General features: G+C 43.1%; 2 protein-coding genes across 5 annotated transcripts in view; one reads left to right on the forward strand and one right to left on the reverse strand.

Moving 5' to 3' along the window:
• TP53BP1 (tumor protein p53 binding protein 1) overlaps window positions 1-12,296 on the forward strand; it is a 111,583-nt gene extending 99,287 nt beyond the window's left edge. Inside the window, exons 23-29 of one of the 2 annotated variants that reach the window (XM_066276870.1) lie at window positions 2,525-2,716; window positions 3,110-3,325; window positions 4,865-5,080; window positions 8,586-8,680; window positions 9,922-10,121; window positions 11,266-11,411; window positions 11,799-12,296. In XM_066276870.1, the coding sequence (XP_066132967.1) occupies window positions 2,525-2,716; window positions 3,110-3,325; window positions 4,865-5,080; window positions 8,586-8,680; window positions 9,922-10,121; window positions 11,266-11,411; window positions 11,799-11,986 (1,253 nt within the window). In that variant the 3' untranslated portion in view covers window positions 11,987-12,296. The remainder of the gene's footprint in view (window positions 1-2,524; window positions 2,717-3,109; window positions 3,326-4,864; window positions 5,081-8,585; window positions 8,681-9,921; window positions 10,122-11,265; window positions 11,412-11,798) is intronic. The other variant, XM_066276871.1, reaches the window with a different exon arrangement.
• A 561-nt stretch (window positions 12,297-12,857) lies between these two features.
• TUBGCP4 (tubulin gamma complex component 4) overlaps window positions 12,858-18,491 on the reverse strand; it is a 52,049-nt gene continuing 46,415 nt past the window's right edge. For 2 of the 3 annotated variants that reach the window (XM_066276879.1, XM_066276878.1), the window contains exons 13-17: window positions 17,620-17,797; window positions 16,945-17,079; window positions 15,391-15,507; window positions 14,619-14,758; window positions 12,858-13,910 (exon numbers count right to left, since the gene is read on the reverse strand). In XM_066276879.1, coding sequence (XP_066132976.1) covers window positions 13,898-13,910; window positions 14,619-14,758; window positions 15,391-15,507; window positions 16,945-17,079; window positions 17,620-17,797 — 583 coding nt within the window. In that variant the 3' untranslated portion in view covers window positions 12,858-13,897. The remainder of the gene's footprint in view (window positions 13,911-14,618; window positions 14,759-15,390; window positions 15,508-16,944; window positions 17,080-17,619; window positions 17,798-18,491) is intronic. The other variant, XM_066276876.1, reaches the window with a different exon arrangement.

An 18,491-nucleotide genomic window follows, 5' to 3' on the forward strand; every position in this document is an offset into this window, starting at 1 on the left:
ATAATGGGCAGAAGTGCCTTCTAATTGAAGTCTCTCCAGACTCTTGGATTTAGATTCCTGAGTAGTTGCTGTTTGCCCCTTTATTTCAGTGTTAAATGGGCCACTTCACCTTCTAGTTCTGGATAACACTTAGCTCTCTGGCCTCAGTTAGTAGCATGTAGGTTGAGGTCTTACATAATTTGTATCCAATGCATTTGTTTTTCTTTCAGGCGTATAGCCATTCTTGGAGGTTCATGTTTGGCCCTCTTGAGACAAAGAGACAATTCTGTGTCCTATTTGTTGAGGCTGTTCACTAATGTCAACACTAAACTGCTTCTAGTTCTAGTAGCTCTTCATTAGTTTGAAGTATTTTGCTAGCCTTGGGCTTCTGTTTTGCTTTTAGAACTTTTTATTTATTTATTTTTAAATTCATTTTAGAGAGAAGAGAGAGAGGGATAGAAAGAGAGAGAAGAGGGGAGGAGCAGGAAGCATCAACTCCCATATGTGTCTTGACCAGGCAGATCCAGGGTTTCGAACTGGCGACCTCAATGTTTCCAGGTCTACACTTTATCCACTGCGCTACCACAGGTCAGGCCTTTTTTGCTTTTTAGGGAGTCTTTGTGATTTAGTTTGGTGATAGATACTTAAGCCAGGAGGTGAACAAGTGGAGTAAGAGAGTTTCTGTGGCATACACAAGGAGAGAACCACGGCCTGCTTTCTCTTCTTATTTTTTTTTCGTTGGTTGTTTAGATTCTACTTTTCTTTTAGACTTTCATTCAAGCATAGGCCAATGGGAGAGAACAGATGGACTCTTCTGTTTCTGGGAATGAAGAAATGTTTATATTAATGCACTGGTTTTATACTATATACGTGGTATGTATGTGTGTTTGTGTATAAATTGTTTATTGTTGGATAGAAGGGAAGGAGTATTATCTTTTTCAAAGGGTTAGAAACTGGTCCTGCCAAAGATTGCACAGCTTGGTGGTACCAGAATTAGCCCAGTTTCCTTTATGCCCCACATATGTGTTTTCTAAACTAAAGGTCTTATCTCTAAGTTCTGAATGAAAGCAAAAGCAGGAAAGTTGACAATAGAGCGGGAAGATCAGGCATGAGAGGCATGATTTATTTTTTTCCTTTCTTTGCTCTATCTTTATTTTAATTTTACTATACAGACATAAACACATAGACTGTGGTCTGTTAGAATGATGTCATCTTTTCACCTGCAGCTTAACTCAAGAATGATCACAGCCTGCAGCAAAGCCAAGAATTAGTAAGTTATAAAGGGATCATTAAGAAACCACATGCCGACCCTGGCCGGTTGGCTCAGTGTTAGAGCGTCGGCCTGGTGTGCAGAAGTCCCGGGTTTGATTCCCGGCCAGGGCACACAGGAGAAGCGCCCATCTGCTTCTCCACCCCTCCCCCTCTCCTTCCTCTCTGTCTCTCTCTTCCCCTCCCGCAGCCAAGGCTCCATTGGAGCAAAGATGGCCCGGGCTCTGGGGATGGCTCTGTGGCCTCTGCCCCAGGCGCTAGAGTGGCTCTGGTTGCAACAGAGCGACGCCCCAAATGGGTAGAGCATCGCCCCCTGGTGGGCAGAGCGTCACCCCCTGGTGGGCGTGCCGGGTAGATCCCGGTCCGGTGCATGCAGGAGTTTGTCTGACTGTCTCTCCCCGTTTCCAGCTTCAGAAAAATACAAAAAAAAAAGAAAAAAAAAGAAACCACATGCCGCCTGACCTGTGGTGGCGTTCTAAGTATCCACCTAGAACGCTGAGGTTGCAGTTTGAAACCCCAGGCTTGCCTGGTCAAGGCACATATGGGAGTTGATGCTTCCTACTCCTTCCCCTGTCCTCCCCCCATCTCTCTTTCTTTCTCTCCCCCCACCTCTCTAAAAAGAATAAATAACATTAAAAAAAAAAAAGAAAGAAAGAAAGAAACCACATGCCACCTGACCAGGCGGTGGCATAGTGGATAGAGTGTCAGCCTGGGATGCTGAGGACCCAGGTTTGAAGCCCTGAGGTCGCTGGCTTGAGCATGGAATTATAGACATGACCCCATGGTCGCTGGCTTGAAGCTCAGGGTTGCTGGCTTGAGCAAGGGATCACTGGCTCAGCTGTAAGCCCCCCCCCCCCATATGAGAAAGTAATTGTTGAAGAACTAAGGTCCTGCAACTATGAGTTGATGCTTCTCATTTCTCTCCCTTCCTCTCTCTCTCACACTAAAAAAAAAAAAAGAAACCACATGCCATTTTACTTCAAGAACTATTTGAACCACCTACAATCCATAAAGGCTAGCTTTAGGAAGCTTTATTTTATGACTAAAGAGTTCCCTGTGTCGAGAAACTGCCCATGTCCCAGGGTCGGGGTAGTTGCTGCATGTACCCTAAGTAGTGGTGGTGTTTGGGACGGACAGCTGGGATTTTTAAGTCCTAACTCCAGCCTACTGTTGGATCACCGAATTCCCTGACTTAGCCGGTTCTGCAAAGCCTCTGTGAGCGGATGCTGGGCAATCTAAAACAATAGCAAGCTGCTTTTATGTTCTCTGCACCCAGGAGTGGTGAAAGGGCATAAGAAGGAGTCTGGAGAGCTGTACTACAGCATTGAAAAGGAAGGCCAAAGGAAGTGGTATAAGCGAATGGCTGTCATCCTCTCCTTGGAGCAAGGAAACAGACTGAGAGAGCAGTATGGCCTTGGCCCATACGAGGCAGTCACGCCCCTCACCAAGGCAGCAGACATCAGCTTAGGTAAGGCTTTGCTTCCTCTGGGCCTCTGCCCTACTTTTGGTGGGAGGAGTGGTTTCTAGAGCAATCAGTAAGGCTTCCATCAATCTTACTGCTCCTTTGTGGTTTATGAGGTGGTAATGAGCTGTCATTTTCTGGCGCCACTGCCTAACTTTATTTCCTTCCCGGGACCATGTGGTAAGTCCTCATTTTCTGGCCTCACCAGTTCTGTAGGGGAACAAACACACTTCAATCATGTCCATGACTGAAACAGAAAATAGCCTTAAAAAGAGCTTTCTGCTCTCAAGGGAGGTTAGTGAAAGGTCACGGTAGTATCTAAGTCAGGCTCGTTCAGCTTCTTGGAGTTCAGGGCCTTGGGTCAAAGGAGTGACCAACCTTTGGCCTGTCCTATCATAGACAATCTGGTGGAAGGGAAACGGAAAAGGCGCAGTAACATCAGCTCCCTGGCCACCCCCACCGCCTCCAGCAGCAGTAGCACAACCCCTACCCGGAAGGTCACAGAAAACCCTCGTGCCTCCACGGGAGTCCTCTCTGGCAAAAGAAAACTCATCACTTCTGAAGAGGAACGGTCCCCTGCCAAGAGAGGCCGGAAGTCAGCCACTGTGAAACCTGGTGAGTGCTCCCTTTGCCTCATTCTCCCTCAGACCAGGTCCAGATGCAAGGTCAGCTGCTAGAGAGATGGAGCCTGACATGAGGCAATGACTCCTCTGTCCTGACTACAGAGTTGGAGGCCCTCACAAGTCCACGGGTGGTGCTCAGCCTGCTTTCTGCATCCCCATTTCCCAGCAGAGTGCACTGGGGATAGATAGGAGGCCAGTCTTGATTGGGGACATTTGGTGATTTCTGTGTAGGTTCTAGGAAGAGAGAAGTATTGAATTTTAAGCAGATTCAAGTAGGTGAAATTTGTCTTAGATCTCCTCTTTTACCTGACACCGTCTTCCACCTCTGGAAGTTCTCCTTCCCCTTTGCACTCAGGGCCCTCAGGACCTGCATCTCGCCTTTCCTACTGTCTCCTAAACAACCCCTTTCCAGTCCCTCCTGCCTCTTAACAGAGGAGTTCAATCCATCTATCGTTTGCTGGGTCTCTACCAGGACTCGGCCACTGTGGGTGTGGAGATGCAGAGGCGCAGTCCTCAGTGTCTGCCCTGAGGGCCTGGTCTAGCAAACTGGAAGTTTATTGGTTGTTACATTGTGCTGACACCAGAGATCCTTTTACTTCCTGTGTATTTGAGTTGAGTCGTCTCCATAGCTGTCCAACACCTCCGCTGTGTTTCAGGGTGTATGAGGCACGGAACTCAGTGCTTCATTCATACTTCCTCATATAACCCCTGTGAGGTATAGGTGCAGAGTTCATTTTCCAGTTAAAGAATGTAAGGATCAGAAAAGTTGGCTAACTTTCCCAAGGTAATCCAGAATTCAAATTCAGACAGTGACTTTGTAGTCCAGGCTTATACATACTGCGTCATATTGTTCTCTTGCTGCTGGTTTTATTTTAGGGAGGCATGACCTGTCTGTCATCTTAGCCTCCTAATGAGCCTGCGATTCAGCTTCTCCAAGTCAGGTATTTATTTTCTTCTCAAGGACTTACTGGGTGCACTCTAACACGGGTGTTCTGGGAATCCTGGACTGGCTGGCTCACTTCCACACCCCCAGGTGTTAGAAAGCGGGACAACTGAAGCATGCTGGTTTGATGTGCCTCTATACCATGTAAAGACACTTACTACCAAGTATAATGTGCACCATTCTGGTGACTTCAGGGTTTATCTCTTGGGGACATTTTTTGGTAATAATAAAGTTTTTGTATTTTTTATGGTTACTTCAAAATATCACATATACTGGTGGAAAATCAGAGCACTGGGCAGGGAAAGTGGGCTGAAGACTTATAAATATTTTCACAACTACCTAATCTTTGTATAAAAACTGCCATTTTCTTCAGATGACGTCAGAAGAATTTGGTTTGTCTGTATAAAAGCAATACTAGTTGATTGTCATTTATGAAAATGCAAACATTGTCATGACTGAGTAAAATATAAAAAATTTCTCTGCACTGCTTTATCTTAGGTGTTGGCCATAGGAATGGTGAAATGTTCATGAGGACATGGCCTACCCATCCTGTCATGCCCACCTAGTAACTGCCTCTGTCCTTCCCAGGTGCGGTGGGGGCAGGAGAGTTTGTGAGCGGCTGTGAGAGTGGAGATAACCTGGGTGAACCCTCCACTCCGGACGAGCAGAGGGGGCCTTTGCCTCTCAACAAGACCTTGTTTCTAGGCTATGCCTTTCTCCTTACCATGGCCACAACAAGTGACAAGTTGACTAGTCGTTCCAAACTGACAGACGGCCCTTCAGGAAGCAGTGAGGAAGAGGAGGGTAAGGTCCTAGGGAGCCCTGGGGGCGCTGACACATGCATACTTCCTTCATTTCCATTCACTCTATGAGCCTGGTGACCCCTAGCCATCCATAGAGGAGGCAGGACAGTTGGCAACTGGGGTCCTGGTCAGGGAGAATTAATACAACCCTAATTCTTGGCTTATAGTCAAGTTTCTGAATTCCCATCTGTGTTCTAGAGGCAACTGCCAGAGAAGACCCCTACATGGGGGGTGAAGTTCATTTTCCGAGGTCTCTGTTAGACTGGGTCTGTGGGGTGCCAGGGCCTAGGGTGATTTCAGAGAAACAGCTTCTAGGCCTTTTCAATTCTTGTTCCTGTCTTCACCCTTAAATTATATCTCTACATTGTATTTCTGTTTTGTCTTTTCCTTAAGGTTTGACTGAAGGCTGTGTTGGGGAGCGGTAAAGTTATTTCAGCTGTCAAAAGCCTGTGTGATGTAGGAGAGAAAATGGACAGATACAAATGTATACACTTAATATAAATGATTGGCAGCAGTATCCAAATGTATCAGTAAAGGCTAAAGGTCCAACTGGAATAATGTTTTCTACAAGTTCTAGAGCTGGCTAATGTTGAGCCTTGCAAGAGGGAATCAAATTAGGGAACATGGTTATTATAAAATAGCACCATTGCAGATTTGTGATGGTTGGCATTTCAGGTGTGTGGATGACTCTTTCCTAATTAACCAAAACTATCTCTTAGCAACTATAGCCACATGAGTATCTATACAGGGACATGAGGAGGGTGGTCAGGGAGTTGCAGTTAAGGTTTATGCTCTCTGGAAGGTGCTTAAACAGAGTAGTCAGTATAGAGTCAGTATGGAGTATTAGGATGTGGGAGGTGTGACATGTGTGGAAATTTCAAGGTTAAGTATAGAGCAAGCCTCATTTGTCAGACAGAATTCAGGTAGATAATGTGAGATGAAGTGTGAGGACTCTTCTAGCCAAGAATATCATTTTACTTTAATCATAATTGGGAGTCCTTTGAGGATTCTGGGAAGGTATGTCATGGCATCAAAAACAGTGTTTGTGGTCTTGCTTTATTTTGCTTTCATAATATTGAACTCTGATGTTTATTCTCCAATATACTTCTAACCCTTCCCTAGACCAGGACTTCACAAGGTAGCTTTGTAGATGTTTTTATTTGTTAGCTTGGTATGTAATGGTCAAGAAAGCCAGTTTTAGTATGAATTGCAGACTTCCAGTTCCTTAAAATCTGTGAACCTGTGTGAGATCTTGTAAACTTGACTCATAAAAATTCCTTCCATTCTTCCTTGCTGATAGCAAATGTTTTTAATACCATCCTATAACCATGAAGAGGGGAAGTAGGCCTTGTCTAAAGCAGGAATCCAGACTTTTTTTTTTTACAGGATCACCAGGTTTCATGGAGAATTTGGTTATAGTGCCTGTGTCTGCTTTACGGTGCTCTCTCATCCTTGCACATTACTCAACAGCACCTCAATCCTTGATATTTTTGGCGTATGAGCATGCTTAGTAGTTCCTCAATCTCAAGAAGCCTGGGGACAGTTATACTAAAACAATTCTCTACAAACTTAGTTTTCAGGAAACTATGTAAAATGTTTTGCCTACAAATGGGAATTTCTTTGATGCCATAAGCTCAGTAAAATAATTTAACTCTAGACATACTTTTTTTTTTTAATTTTATTTATTTATTTTTATTATTGGGGGGGGGGGAGAGAGATAGAACAGAGGAGAAGCAGGAAGCATCAACTCCCATATGTGCCTTGACCAGGCAAGCCCAGGGTTTCGAACTGGCAACCTCTGGGTTCCAGGTCAACACTTTATCCACTGTGCCACCACAGGTCAGGCCGAGACATACTTATTGAGTTAAGAGTATTGCACCCAGTCTCATTAGGTGGCATACCATCAAGGATCCATAGCCACAGGGAATACCTCTCTGGAGTTGGGTTTATTTAGTTCCTTTATCCTTGATTTAAACAATGGGATTAAAAACTTACTTATTTTAGCCTTTAGTTGAGTAGGGTCACACATAATGAAAAGTAAAGAAAAATCCAAACTAATTGAGAAAAATTAGAGAAATGGACTGCCTAGACCTAGCTAATATTTGATTACACAAATTCAAGGAAATTTAAGTCACGAATAAAATCTAAATAGGTCAAAACTAGAAACAGCCCTGGGTTAAGCAGACATGGCAGTGACTCAGCAGCAGAGTGCTGGCACTGAAAACTGACATGATGTATTGAGATGGGTCACTAGGATGCAGTGACAAAACTGAGAAATAGTCCTGCTGTGTACTTACAACCACTTAGTTTCCATTTTGCTTTCATTTTGAGAAAATGTGGAGAACGCTGAATCAAGAAAAGAGCAATAAGAGTGAGTAGGCTGGCCAGTCAGACAGACCCCGGGGTGTAGAGGCCTGCATGTGGGGCATCTGCATTGCCTGAGCAGGGCCAGCAGGCAGGGAGAGCCATCTCTGCAAGGATCTGCTCCACCTGCTGTTACCCCTGGGCAGACGGGGTGACAGGGACGGGAGTGGTCCTGGCATTGAACTTTTGTGGATTTGTTTGGGATTTTTTGTGATAAATTCATTAGCACATAAATTCACAGAACCCTTAATTAACTAATATCTCGTCTTGCTTTTTTTCTTTTTAAATGTTATTTATATATGAAAGAAGCAGATGACAAGAAAACAAGCTCAAATTAGATATTTGGTCAAAAGAAGCAATTTCTAATTGCCTAGGGTCATTACAGCTTCAGCCTCATCTCCGTAACTTCTCCTTCGCCTTCAAGACTGTAGAGCAGTCACTGATGTTCAGTGCCGCCCTGAGGTACTTAAAGATCATCAAAGGTAGATAGTTTTAGTAAAAAGGTTGAAACAGGATTTTCTGGTTAATCTTCACTTAATCTGTTAAATTTAAAAAACCTGACTTTCTTTAAGCATTCTGGTTTATCAAAGTTTTTGTGTACAGGGATAAAAATGTTGATGAAGGGAGAATTTGAAGGCTTTATTTTTTATAGAAAGTGCTAAACAGCTATTCTTCACCTCCATAGTAGGCAGAATTAGAGGAAATGGTCATTTAGTTTGCAGGAGAGATTTAGGTTAAACACGAGGAAGAAATTCCTGATGGTCAGGGATGCTCAAGTTGGAGTCCACCCTATGGGAAGGGGTTGTGTCCAACTCCTTTGCATAGTCTGATGACTCAGTCTTAGTGCAGAAAATGTTCAGTGTTTTTAGGTCTAGGACCTACCTCCATTTCTCATCTTCCCTACCTCCATTTCTCATCTTCCCTGCCCCTCCTGTTATCCCTTCTTTTGGCAGCTATATTTATAGGCCTCAAGAAAGGTCTCTTTCTGAGCCATGGGGAAGCCCTTGAGCTGTCTTTGGTTTGTAGTGCTGTGGAGGTAGCTGGGGAGTGGAAAAGGGGCAGGAAGAAGCAGGCATAAAGTAGCAAATAAGAAACCAACTAGTAGTAATTGTTATCTTGGTTATTTGTTGTTTTTTATATAGAATTTTTAGAAATTCCTCCTTTCAACAAGCAGTACACAGAATCCCAGCTTCGAGCAGGAGCTGGCTATATTCTCGAAGACTTCAATGAAGCTCAGGTGAGGAGTTTTTTTTTGTGTAGCTTCCCAGAGGGGCATTGATATAGAGGGCACTTGCTGAAAAGCCTGAGAGGGACAGTACTAGAGGTTTTTTTAAAAAAAGAACTTAATTTTATTGATTTTAGGGAGAGGAAGGGAGAGAGACAGAAACATCAATCTGTATTTGTATGTGCCCTCACGGGGGATCGAACTGGCAACCTTTGCGTACCAGGACAACACTAACCGACAGAGCGATCGGGCCAGGGCAAGAGTACTGATCTAAGGATCTGGGAAACTGCCAAAAGGTTGTTGCATGAAATAGAATTTTTACTGTGTATAAAGAAGAGAAGTAGAACCTTGGGTTTGTTGACTGTGGTTCTTTTCTTCATTGTTTTTAAATTTATTATGGTAACATGGATTCAAGTGTCCTACTCAGTATAACACCCTCACCCCCCCAAAACCATGCCCCCTATTACAGCCCCTTTGCCCCCTTCCCCCTGGCTCCCTCCCCCCTTCCCTCTGGGATTTGCTGTCCTGTTATCTGTATCTATGTGTTATGTATATATCATCTCACTAATCCCTTCATCCCTCTTCCCTCTGACAGCTGTCCCTCTGCTCCCCGTGACCCCACTTCCGTCTCTATTCCATTCCTCAGTTCACTTTGCTCATTAGATTCCACATATAAGTGAGATCATATATTTGTGTTTCTCTGCCTGGTTTGTATGACTGTGCTTCTTGTGGGATAAAGCTGGTTAAAATTTATGTTTAATAGAAATACCTATTATAGTATTCTGATTCTTTGCCTGAAATGCTGGATATATGGAATTTGTTTGTCCCTTGAGGATTCAGACCTCTAAAAAGCTGCAGGTGAGGCAAGGAGAGTATTTAGGGAAGCCACTTGGGCCTGTCAGTGAGGAGAGAGACCCTGGGCAGAAGGACAGGCTCTATCACATTTTGGATAGTGTAGTTGACCCTTGAACAACATTGGGGTGTGTTATACGGGGCCAACCTCTTATGCAATCGAAAAATCTATGTATAACCAGTCGGCCTTCCCCATAATGGATTCCCAGCATCAGAGTTGACCCTTCAACATGGGTTTAAACTGTGTGTGTCAACTGAAAAAATCCTAAGTGGACCTATGCTGTTCAAACCTATGTTGTTTAAGAGTCAACTGTATTTGGAAATCCGTTCTTGATGACTTGGGCTGCAGGAACTTTCTGTAGACATCACCAGGCCCATCAGTTTTGCTCCTTTTCTTCCAGTGTAACACGGCTTACCAGTGTCTCCTAATTGCGGATCAGCATTGTCGAACCCGGAAGTACTTCCTGTGCCTTGCCAGTGGGATTCCTTGTGTGTCTCATGTCTGGGTTCATGACAGTTGCCATGCCAACCAACTTCAGAATTACCGCAATTATCTGCTGCCAGCTGGGTATAGCCTTGAGGAGCAAAGAATTCTGGATTGGTAAGTATTTATTTAAGAGCCCATCTACAATGGTAGAAAGGAAGACAGCAAAACCCTTAGAGGGGAAGACTCTAGAGGGTAAATATTTCTAGAAACTGGAATGATCCATGACAAATTACAGAATTTGAATAGGTTTGATATTATTTTAGCAGTTCACCTCGTTTACTTCACTAGGGTACACTGGTTAGGGACCTGATGAAATGTGAGCATTTTCATATAGGTTTAGTATTCCCAACCTGTAAGGTTAGGAAACTTATGTTTTATTTATTTTTACAGAGCGTCAGAGAGAGGGATAGACAGGGACAGACAGACAGGAACGGAGAGAGATGAGAAGCATTAATCATCAGTTTTTCGTTGTGGCACCTTAGTTGTTCATTGATTGCTTTCTCATATGTGCCTTGACCGTGGGCCTTCAGCAGACCGAGTAACCCCTTGCTCAAGGCAGCAACCTTGGGTCAAAGCTGGTGAGCCTTGCTCAAACCAGATGAACCCACGCTCAACCTGGTAACCTCGGGGTCTTGGACCTGGGTTTTTCGCATCCCAGCCCGATGCTCTATCCATTTAATAATGTAGGTTTAGGAGCATGATTTGGCTTATTCTCAGCCTCAAGACAAACATGGAAATTGGAAGGGGTGGATTAGAAGACTACGATTCCAGAGAATACGTATCATTCACAAAAAGAGGGAATGGGGATGGTGCCCGAATGCAGGGTTTTTTTTTTTTGTTTTTTTTTTACAGAGACAGAGAGATAGACTGGGACAGACAGGAACAGAGAGAGATGTGAAGCATCAATCATTAGTTTTTCGTTGCGCGTTGCAACACCTTAGTTGTTCATTGATTGCTTTCTCATATGTGCCTTGACCGTGGGCCTTCAGCAGACCAAGTAACCCCTTGCTCAAGCCAGCAACCTTGCATCCAAGCTGGTGAGCTTTGCTCAAGCCAGATGAGCCCATGCTCAAGCTGGTGACCTCGTGGTCTCGAACCTGGGTCCTTCGTTCTATTCACTGCACCACTGCCTGGTCAGGCTGAATGCAGGGGTTTTTAATGTACCCAAGCTCCTTTGTAGAAGGGCTATCATTGAATATTATCTGTCATGCTAAGATCCCTTCAATTCCAAGGTGCTGTGTTTCTGACTCCTTCATAGGCAACCTCGTGAAAACCCTTTCCAGAATCTGAAGGTACTCTTGGTATCAGACCAACAACAAAACTTCCTGGAGCTCTGGTCTGAGATCCTCATGACTGGGGGGGCAGCCTCTGTGAAGCAGCATCATTCAAGTGCCCATAACAAAGGTACTTGGAAAGAATGTGTGTACTGTTACTGCTCTAAGGATGTCTTTAGACCCATAGCTGTTAGGCCTTGTGGTTTAAGTCTTAGTCCTGATAATTGAACAGATAAGGTTAACCTAACAGAAGTACCACTTTTAAGAGGTGAGCCAACATGAGTGAAGCACTAGGCTGGTTATGCTTCTCTTGGTGTCCAGTGGTGTGCTTGCTAAACATTTCTTGAGGTCAGCATTTAGTTCTCACATTTGGTTGTGATCAGTAACACACTGTGTTTGACATAAAGGTTTTAGTGTGGGCAGAGTGGGATGTACTGGCTAGAAGGCACATCTGGCTTTTTAAGGGAGGGCTAAATTGAGTCTCCTTTCCTCATTCACCTTCCCCTGCTTCCTGCAGACATTGCTTTAGGGGTATTTGATGTGGTGGTGACGGATCCCTCGTGCCCCGCCTCGGTGCTGAAGTGTGCTGAAGCATTACAGCTGCCTGTGGTGTCACAAGAGTGGGTGATCCAGTGCCTCATTGTCGGGGAGAGAATTGGATTCACACAGCATCCAAAATATAAACACGATTTTATTTCTCATTAAAGATACTTAGTCTTACCCGGTTTTATTCCTTGCTGTTGTGGAGATTGTGTTTTAACAAGGTTTTAAATGTGTCTTGTGTGTAATTGGATTATTTGCATGGATCTTGTATATAGTTTTATCTGCTGGACTTTTATGATAAAAATAAATGTTGAATCTCTTTGGTTGTAGTAACTGGGATTTCTTCATCCACTTCTTTGAGCTTAATCTCGAAAAAAGTAGTAAGATATAGTACCTTACCTTCTTTGTGGTTTTTAATAGGATTGTTCACTGTAGGAGGACAGCTAGCCTAGGAAAATAACAAGGAGTGACTCTTAAAGTTTTCTGTGGCATCACTGTCAAAAGGTTATCCTGGGCTGTCTAAAATTAAGTATTTCTAAAAACTTGATTTTACAGTAGGCCCATATTAATAGTTATGCCAAAAATTGAGTGAAATTCAGTACAGCTTTAAGTTTTCTATTAATTAAAAAAAAATCTCTTTGTAGAGTTGAACTCATTAAACTGACCTTTGGGTATTATGCTCTCAGAGCTAAAAGGCAAAAGGACCAGTTGCTGTGAATGGACAGTGACTGTAAGCTTGATGGAATAAACGAGAAACACAGTGATAACACTTGGAAATATCAGCAGGTCTAGGCACAGGTACAGAATTTTACTATTGTCGTAGTAGATGCTGGAAGTTCTTTCCCTTCCCTATCCCTAGTGTCATCCCTGTTGATGTCCTCTCATTCTCTAAAGCAGGGGTCAAAAGATATTTTTCTGTCAAACAGTAAATGTTTTAGGCTTTGTGTGCCATTTAATGTCAACTACTCACCTTTACTATGATAGCATGAAAGCAACCACAGACAACAGGTGAACGAACCAGAGTGGCTATGTTCCAGTAAAGCTTTATTTATAAAAACAGGAGGCAGGCAATGTTTTGCTAACCCCTGCTCCAGGGGCAGTAATGGAAGGAGTCATCTTTAGCTGATGATTGCAGGGAATATGGGTGTTAAGTATGTGGTAGAAAATGAAGAGATGAGGGCCAGACTGAGTGACTATAAACTGAAGCCAGAATGCTGCACGCATTCTTTTTTGGTTTAAAGGAGATTACTCAATGAATACTCCTTTTCATTCACACTGACATGAATGTTGGTGGTTACTGGTGATGGCTGGGCTAGATTGGGAGAACCACACATTCCCCTAAAATGGGATAATTAGACCTGCAGTTTTCAGTATTTGAAATCTAACAATCTGACAGTTTTTTCCTTGAGCAAATACTTTCTTTATTAAAAAAATACTTTAAAAACATCATCAATAGCTAGAATTGCCCTTTTATCAGTGTGAAAAAATTCTTCATATTCAGTTTTGAAGATCCTTAAGAAGGGGACATTATCAGTTTCATTTCCTAGAGGAGGAAAGGGGATCCGTGGGGTGAGGGGAAGCCTATCTTACCTGGTGCCTTCTTGCTCACTGGTAACATCCAGCAGTTGACCTATTTATAAACAGAATTCCTTTTTCACACAAGCCACAACGTATTTAACTTTCTGATATATATTACTTGCTGCTGTGTCTCTTGCGGCTTGAACAGTACCTAGGCACATACACAGTAGGTGTTCAATGAATGCATCTGACAGATGTTCTCAATGTAATGGGTCTTGCGTGGTCAGCAGAGGGAGAGTTGATGCCACAGGTCCTCCTTTGTGGGCAAGTTGAGGACTCCCCTAGATGGGGCAGACCCTTCCACATGGGAATGAGGGAAAGGATTTGTACCGTGAGTGTTCAGTAATTGCTTCTAGGATAAGAGGTAGAGCTACCTCAGTAGTTGGCAGACACTTGGTGCATGGACACAGAATGGGATGTTGGTGTTAAGTCTTTTATTAAAGGTGGGAACGCAGTGGGATAGAATCGTTATTTCAGTTTGTGAACCAGAAATTTTCACATCCCAAAACTGGAAAAAAAAAGACAAAAGAACCTCATCAAATGTGCTTTCCTAACATTGTCTTCACTAGAAATATAAATCATGGCAACCTCTGATCTAGATAAAATCTTAAAACATAAAAGTTTCAACCAGTTGTCACCCCAATAAAATTTAATTTAAAAAAACCCTCAAAGTTTGACTCTTCTGCTAAAATTGCTTAGGAAAAACCTGCTTGAGGACATTTGAGAGAGAGAGAGAACAATAAAGTGCTTTTTAAAATGGGACAGACTTCTGAAAGAAGCCAAAAACCACTGCGTCTCAGTATTAGATTTAAGGAGGTTAGCGTTAGAACTGTCGGTTCCCCTCTTTCTCAGACAGGGAAACTGTGGGCCCACGAGGCAGGGTGCCGAAGGCTGCAGCTAGTTAATGTCAGAACTGGGAATGGAAGCCACGCTGCTTCCCAGCATAGCAATACACAGCGTAGCCAATAACTCAAATCCCATCTCAGCCTCAGGAGTTTAGTACTGTATTTAACTATGATGATGACATTTAATGAATACTAATCCACTAAAATTATTAATGATGATCAGACACAGCCCTTTATTTCTTTAAGCCTTAGTTTCCCTGTTTATATGGACTAGATGATGGCTAAAAGTCTGCTTCCAGCTTTGGAATTCTATACTCATTTTATAAAAGCCACACACACAGACCACTGAGTTCCCCAATGGTTGTTCCAACCTGCCCAGAGTTCCACCAGCCTGGGTGTAGTATTTGTTATAATCTAGTCGTAACAGTAGTTGAGCCAAATCCGAGTTGATCTGATGATTCCGAACACTGGAGAGAATCTTGAATAGGAGCGAAGACTGGCGGCTAAAGCCCTGCAGAGAGAAGGACTCAAGCTGTCATTTCTCTTGACTCACCAGCTATCCATGTGGAGAGGGGGTAGAGGGTGTTCCTTGGAAGACTTGCTCAAAATTCTATAGCATCACTTGGCCTTCCCACATTTCTATTAGCTCCTAAAATGACTTCTTAGTACTGAGTCCATAGAATGCAAGCCTTCTTATGGAAGTACTCTCATTCTTTGTAGGAATTTAGCAGCTGGTTTCAAAATAATATATTCTGTTGTGTACTGGGTTTGGGGAGAGCCTGTGCATTTTTGTTAAAGGGGATAATTATAATCTCAGTGAAATATAGGTTAGTTAAGGAAGTAAGGGGGATGGACATGAAAAAAAAATAGAGGTTGGACAAGAAAAAGAGCAAAGCCAATGCATATTCAGTGGGCTGAATAAAATCCGGTATTTAGGGCTGAACTATTTTTGAATGCTGAGGTAGCAGATAATTAATTACCTGCTTCAAAATCAACTGATAATATTTTAAATTTGTAACTTCTATGTATATATATTAGGAAAGTACTTTATTGCCTCAAAGGGAAAAATATGGTTCCCCACTGGCAAAGCCACCTCTACCCTGTGGACAGGGCTGCATACCTCCATTGGCCAGGCAGACTCACCTTCACCAGGATGCTCAGCTGGGCGGCCCCACGTTCATCCAGTGGGCCCAGGTTCTGACTGACCAGCGAGCAAAAGCTATGACAGAGATCTAGAATTTCATTCAGGCAGTGAAACACCTACCCAGGAAACAAGAGTTGGCATTAGAAAAAAAGATCTGTGAAATTAAAAATTTGGAAAAATACTCTAAGAACTAACTTGTTCTCATGCTCCCACATTGACCTCAGGAGAAACAATGCCACACTCAAGTCCTACCAAACCTTCCAAATGCAACAGGTATAAAACAAACCCTTCCCTTCCTGGCAAAGATGCTGTTTTCTTAGCCACCCCTGCAAAAATCTTCTCCATCCACATTAAACTAGTCATCTTTTCTTGGACCCACTATGTGTGCTCCTGCTTGAGCTTTGCTTTTAGTGTTGTTCTCTGTGCCTGGGATATTCTCCTCCTAATACCAGGACCCACTCCCTTAGTGGAGTGCTCCCTTCCCACCATAGCCTTTAGTGACTCCCTAATTCTCTTTCCTCTATATTATCTGTACTACTCATTTGGCATTTGTTCAGGCCACCTGTGTTGTTACTGATCTGTGTATGTGTGTATGTCCTGTTTCTCCAACTAGATTGTGAGCTCCTTAAGGGCAGAGCCATGACTTATACCTCTTTGTATCCCCAGTGCCTTGCGTACAGTAAACACTCAATAAATATTTAGTGATGACCATCTGCTCTGAGATTCTGCTTTTTCCCAAGTATGCACTCATGCTATACAAAAACAGTCCACCTGTCACAGTTCTTGGTTTTCAATTCACAAAACCCTTTGGAGTGGCATTTACATAACTCACCTCCTCTTTTGTGCAGCAGAATAACAGCCCCAAATATCAGAACAAAAGAGAAGCCTGTAGCACTTGTGGTGTGGTACAACTGAGGAATGACAGCTTACATCGGAGATAAAGTGTAATTGTTATAGTAGAAACTATAAGGAGTCAGAATTAACTTGTGAGCTTTTAAAAAAAATTCTGGTACCTGGTTCCCACTCCAGGGACTCTTAAGTACTCTGGGTCTTAGATTTTTTAAAGCTCCCAGATGATTCCCATGTGGATCAAAGTTAAAAATAACTTCCCTGAAGGAGATACACACATGTACACATGTGTATGTACACATATATACACACACACAGAGAGGGAGACAATACTCCAGTTGTCTGCAAAAACAACTTTCAAACAATTGGCTGATCCTTATCCAAAAGATTTCTAGGAAAGTAAATTCTATATGCTTTTCACTGGTCTATGGTGTCAGAAAAAAAATTTAAATTTCTTAAAATTCTTCCTTCTGAGGGTTAAGCACATATTCTTTCATCTATAGCTGCCCACCACATCCTATGACATATTTCAGAAATTCAAAAACATTTTAGTTCCCTTTTCACATTTCATAAGTTCTTTGAAATGTTTAAAACTGGAGAGTAAATAATGACTTAATGATAGTTCCTTATTATCCTGGCAACTCAGTGGCTAAGGGAACAGTCAAACTAGAAGCAGTCTGAGGAAACCAACCAGTCCTACTTACAGGTTTCAACAAGATAAAGGATTGAGCCAACAAATTGCTCAGGAAGTGGTCGTGAGCCAATCGGATGCTTTCAAAGTCTCGGGTAGAATTGATTTGATGAAGCAGCTGTGAGAACTGAGATTCCAGCACATCTACCTGATAGACAGTTACACAGATAACTTCAGCACCTTGCATAACCTGAGCACTCAAGGACATTAAGATGCCGACAGGATGACATGCAAATTATTTGCCCCCACTCATCCTCCTTCTGTTCAAGCCACTTTAAGACTGACCAAAGAGGCCCTTACAGACCTAGCCTTGTAGCAAGTTACCTGCCTGATTCCTAACCGTCTCTCATGTCTGGGCAGATTCCCCTGCCCCCACCCCCCCAGCCCAATCCCCTCCCACCACATCCTCCCACTGACTGACTTAGGTTAAGTCCCATAGGGTTCCAGAAGTTCTAGCAAACTATAAACAAGGGTCAAGTCAACAATAATTAGACAAAGCATTATTGATAAGGATCCTACCTCCTTATTCTCTTTCATTTTCACTTTCCTCTAAAATGCCAAGAAATATGCCTAGTGATACAATCTGAATTTTTACCAAATGCAGGATTGCAACCCCTCTTCAAAAATCCCTCCCATGTCTTGGACTTCCCTTCACACCCCTTCCTTTCACTCCTCTGTCAGTGCAGACCTGGAGGTAGTACTGCAGATTGTCCACCAAGAACGCCATGTGATTTCTCAGGCGCCACTTGACCGCGTCGGTCTGGTTGGACTTGAGGTGCTTGCGCTGCATCTGCAGGGCCCAGCAGTGCTGCAGCTCGGCTTGTACCCGGCGCACACTCAGTAAGTACTTGAAAACAACGTTGTACCTGGGACAGACACGTTAGGTTGTGCAAGATAAAAACTTCAGTCCCCACCCTCACCCACACGACAGATCCTGGGACTTGGTGCCACCCATCCCTCTCCAAAAGGCAGTTAGGAGATGGCTAGAGATGTGGACAAATACACTGGTTTATTTATATGATAGACTGGTCATCATAGGAACTTCAGCTGTACAATACAACAAAATGACTACCAGTAGTATTTTGAATAAAAGTAAATTTCAAAAGATTACATATAGTCTCTTACTCCTGTTTATAGTGCTTAAAACAACTAAATAGAAAAAAGTCTACATTGGGGGAATACATATACAGATGTTATGAAACTATATATATATGAAAGAAAACATAACATTTAGGATAGTGGTCAGTTTGTGATGTGGGAGGCAAAGGGCAGCACTGGGAAGACCACACAGATAGCTGGACATCGTCAGTGTTCTAGTGTTTGTGCTGGGAAGTGGATCTATGGTGCATGAGTGTATGTTAGAAAGAAAGGAAGGAGGGTCTTGCAAGGACCTATAATAGGAGTATGTTAGGAACCAAGGATTTTGGTTAATCTGATTTTCCGTCCCTCAAAACCAAAGAGAAAATAAAATTGAGAGCTCCTCTCATGGAGAGCCCTTGCAGCAAGCTCGGGGCTCACTGCCCAGTGTTGAGCTATGGACTGAGAAGACACACGGGAGGA

Source organism: Saccopteryx bilineata, chromosome 4 (genome assembly GCF_036850765.1).
Source record: "Saccopteryx bilineata isolate mSacBil1 chromosome 4, mSacBil1_pri_phased_curated, whole genome shotgun sequence".
NCBI classification, from domain to species: Eukaryota; Metazoa; Chordata; class Mammalia; order Chiroptera; family Emballonuridae; genus Saccopteryx; species Saccopteryx bilineata.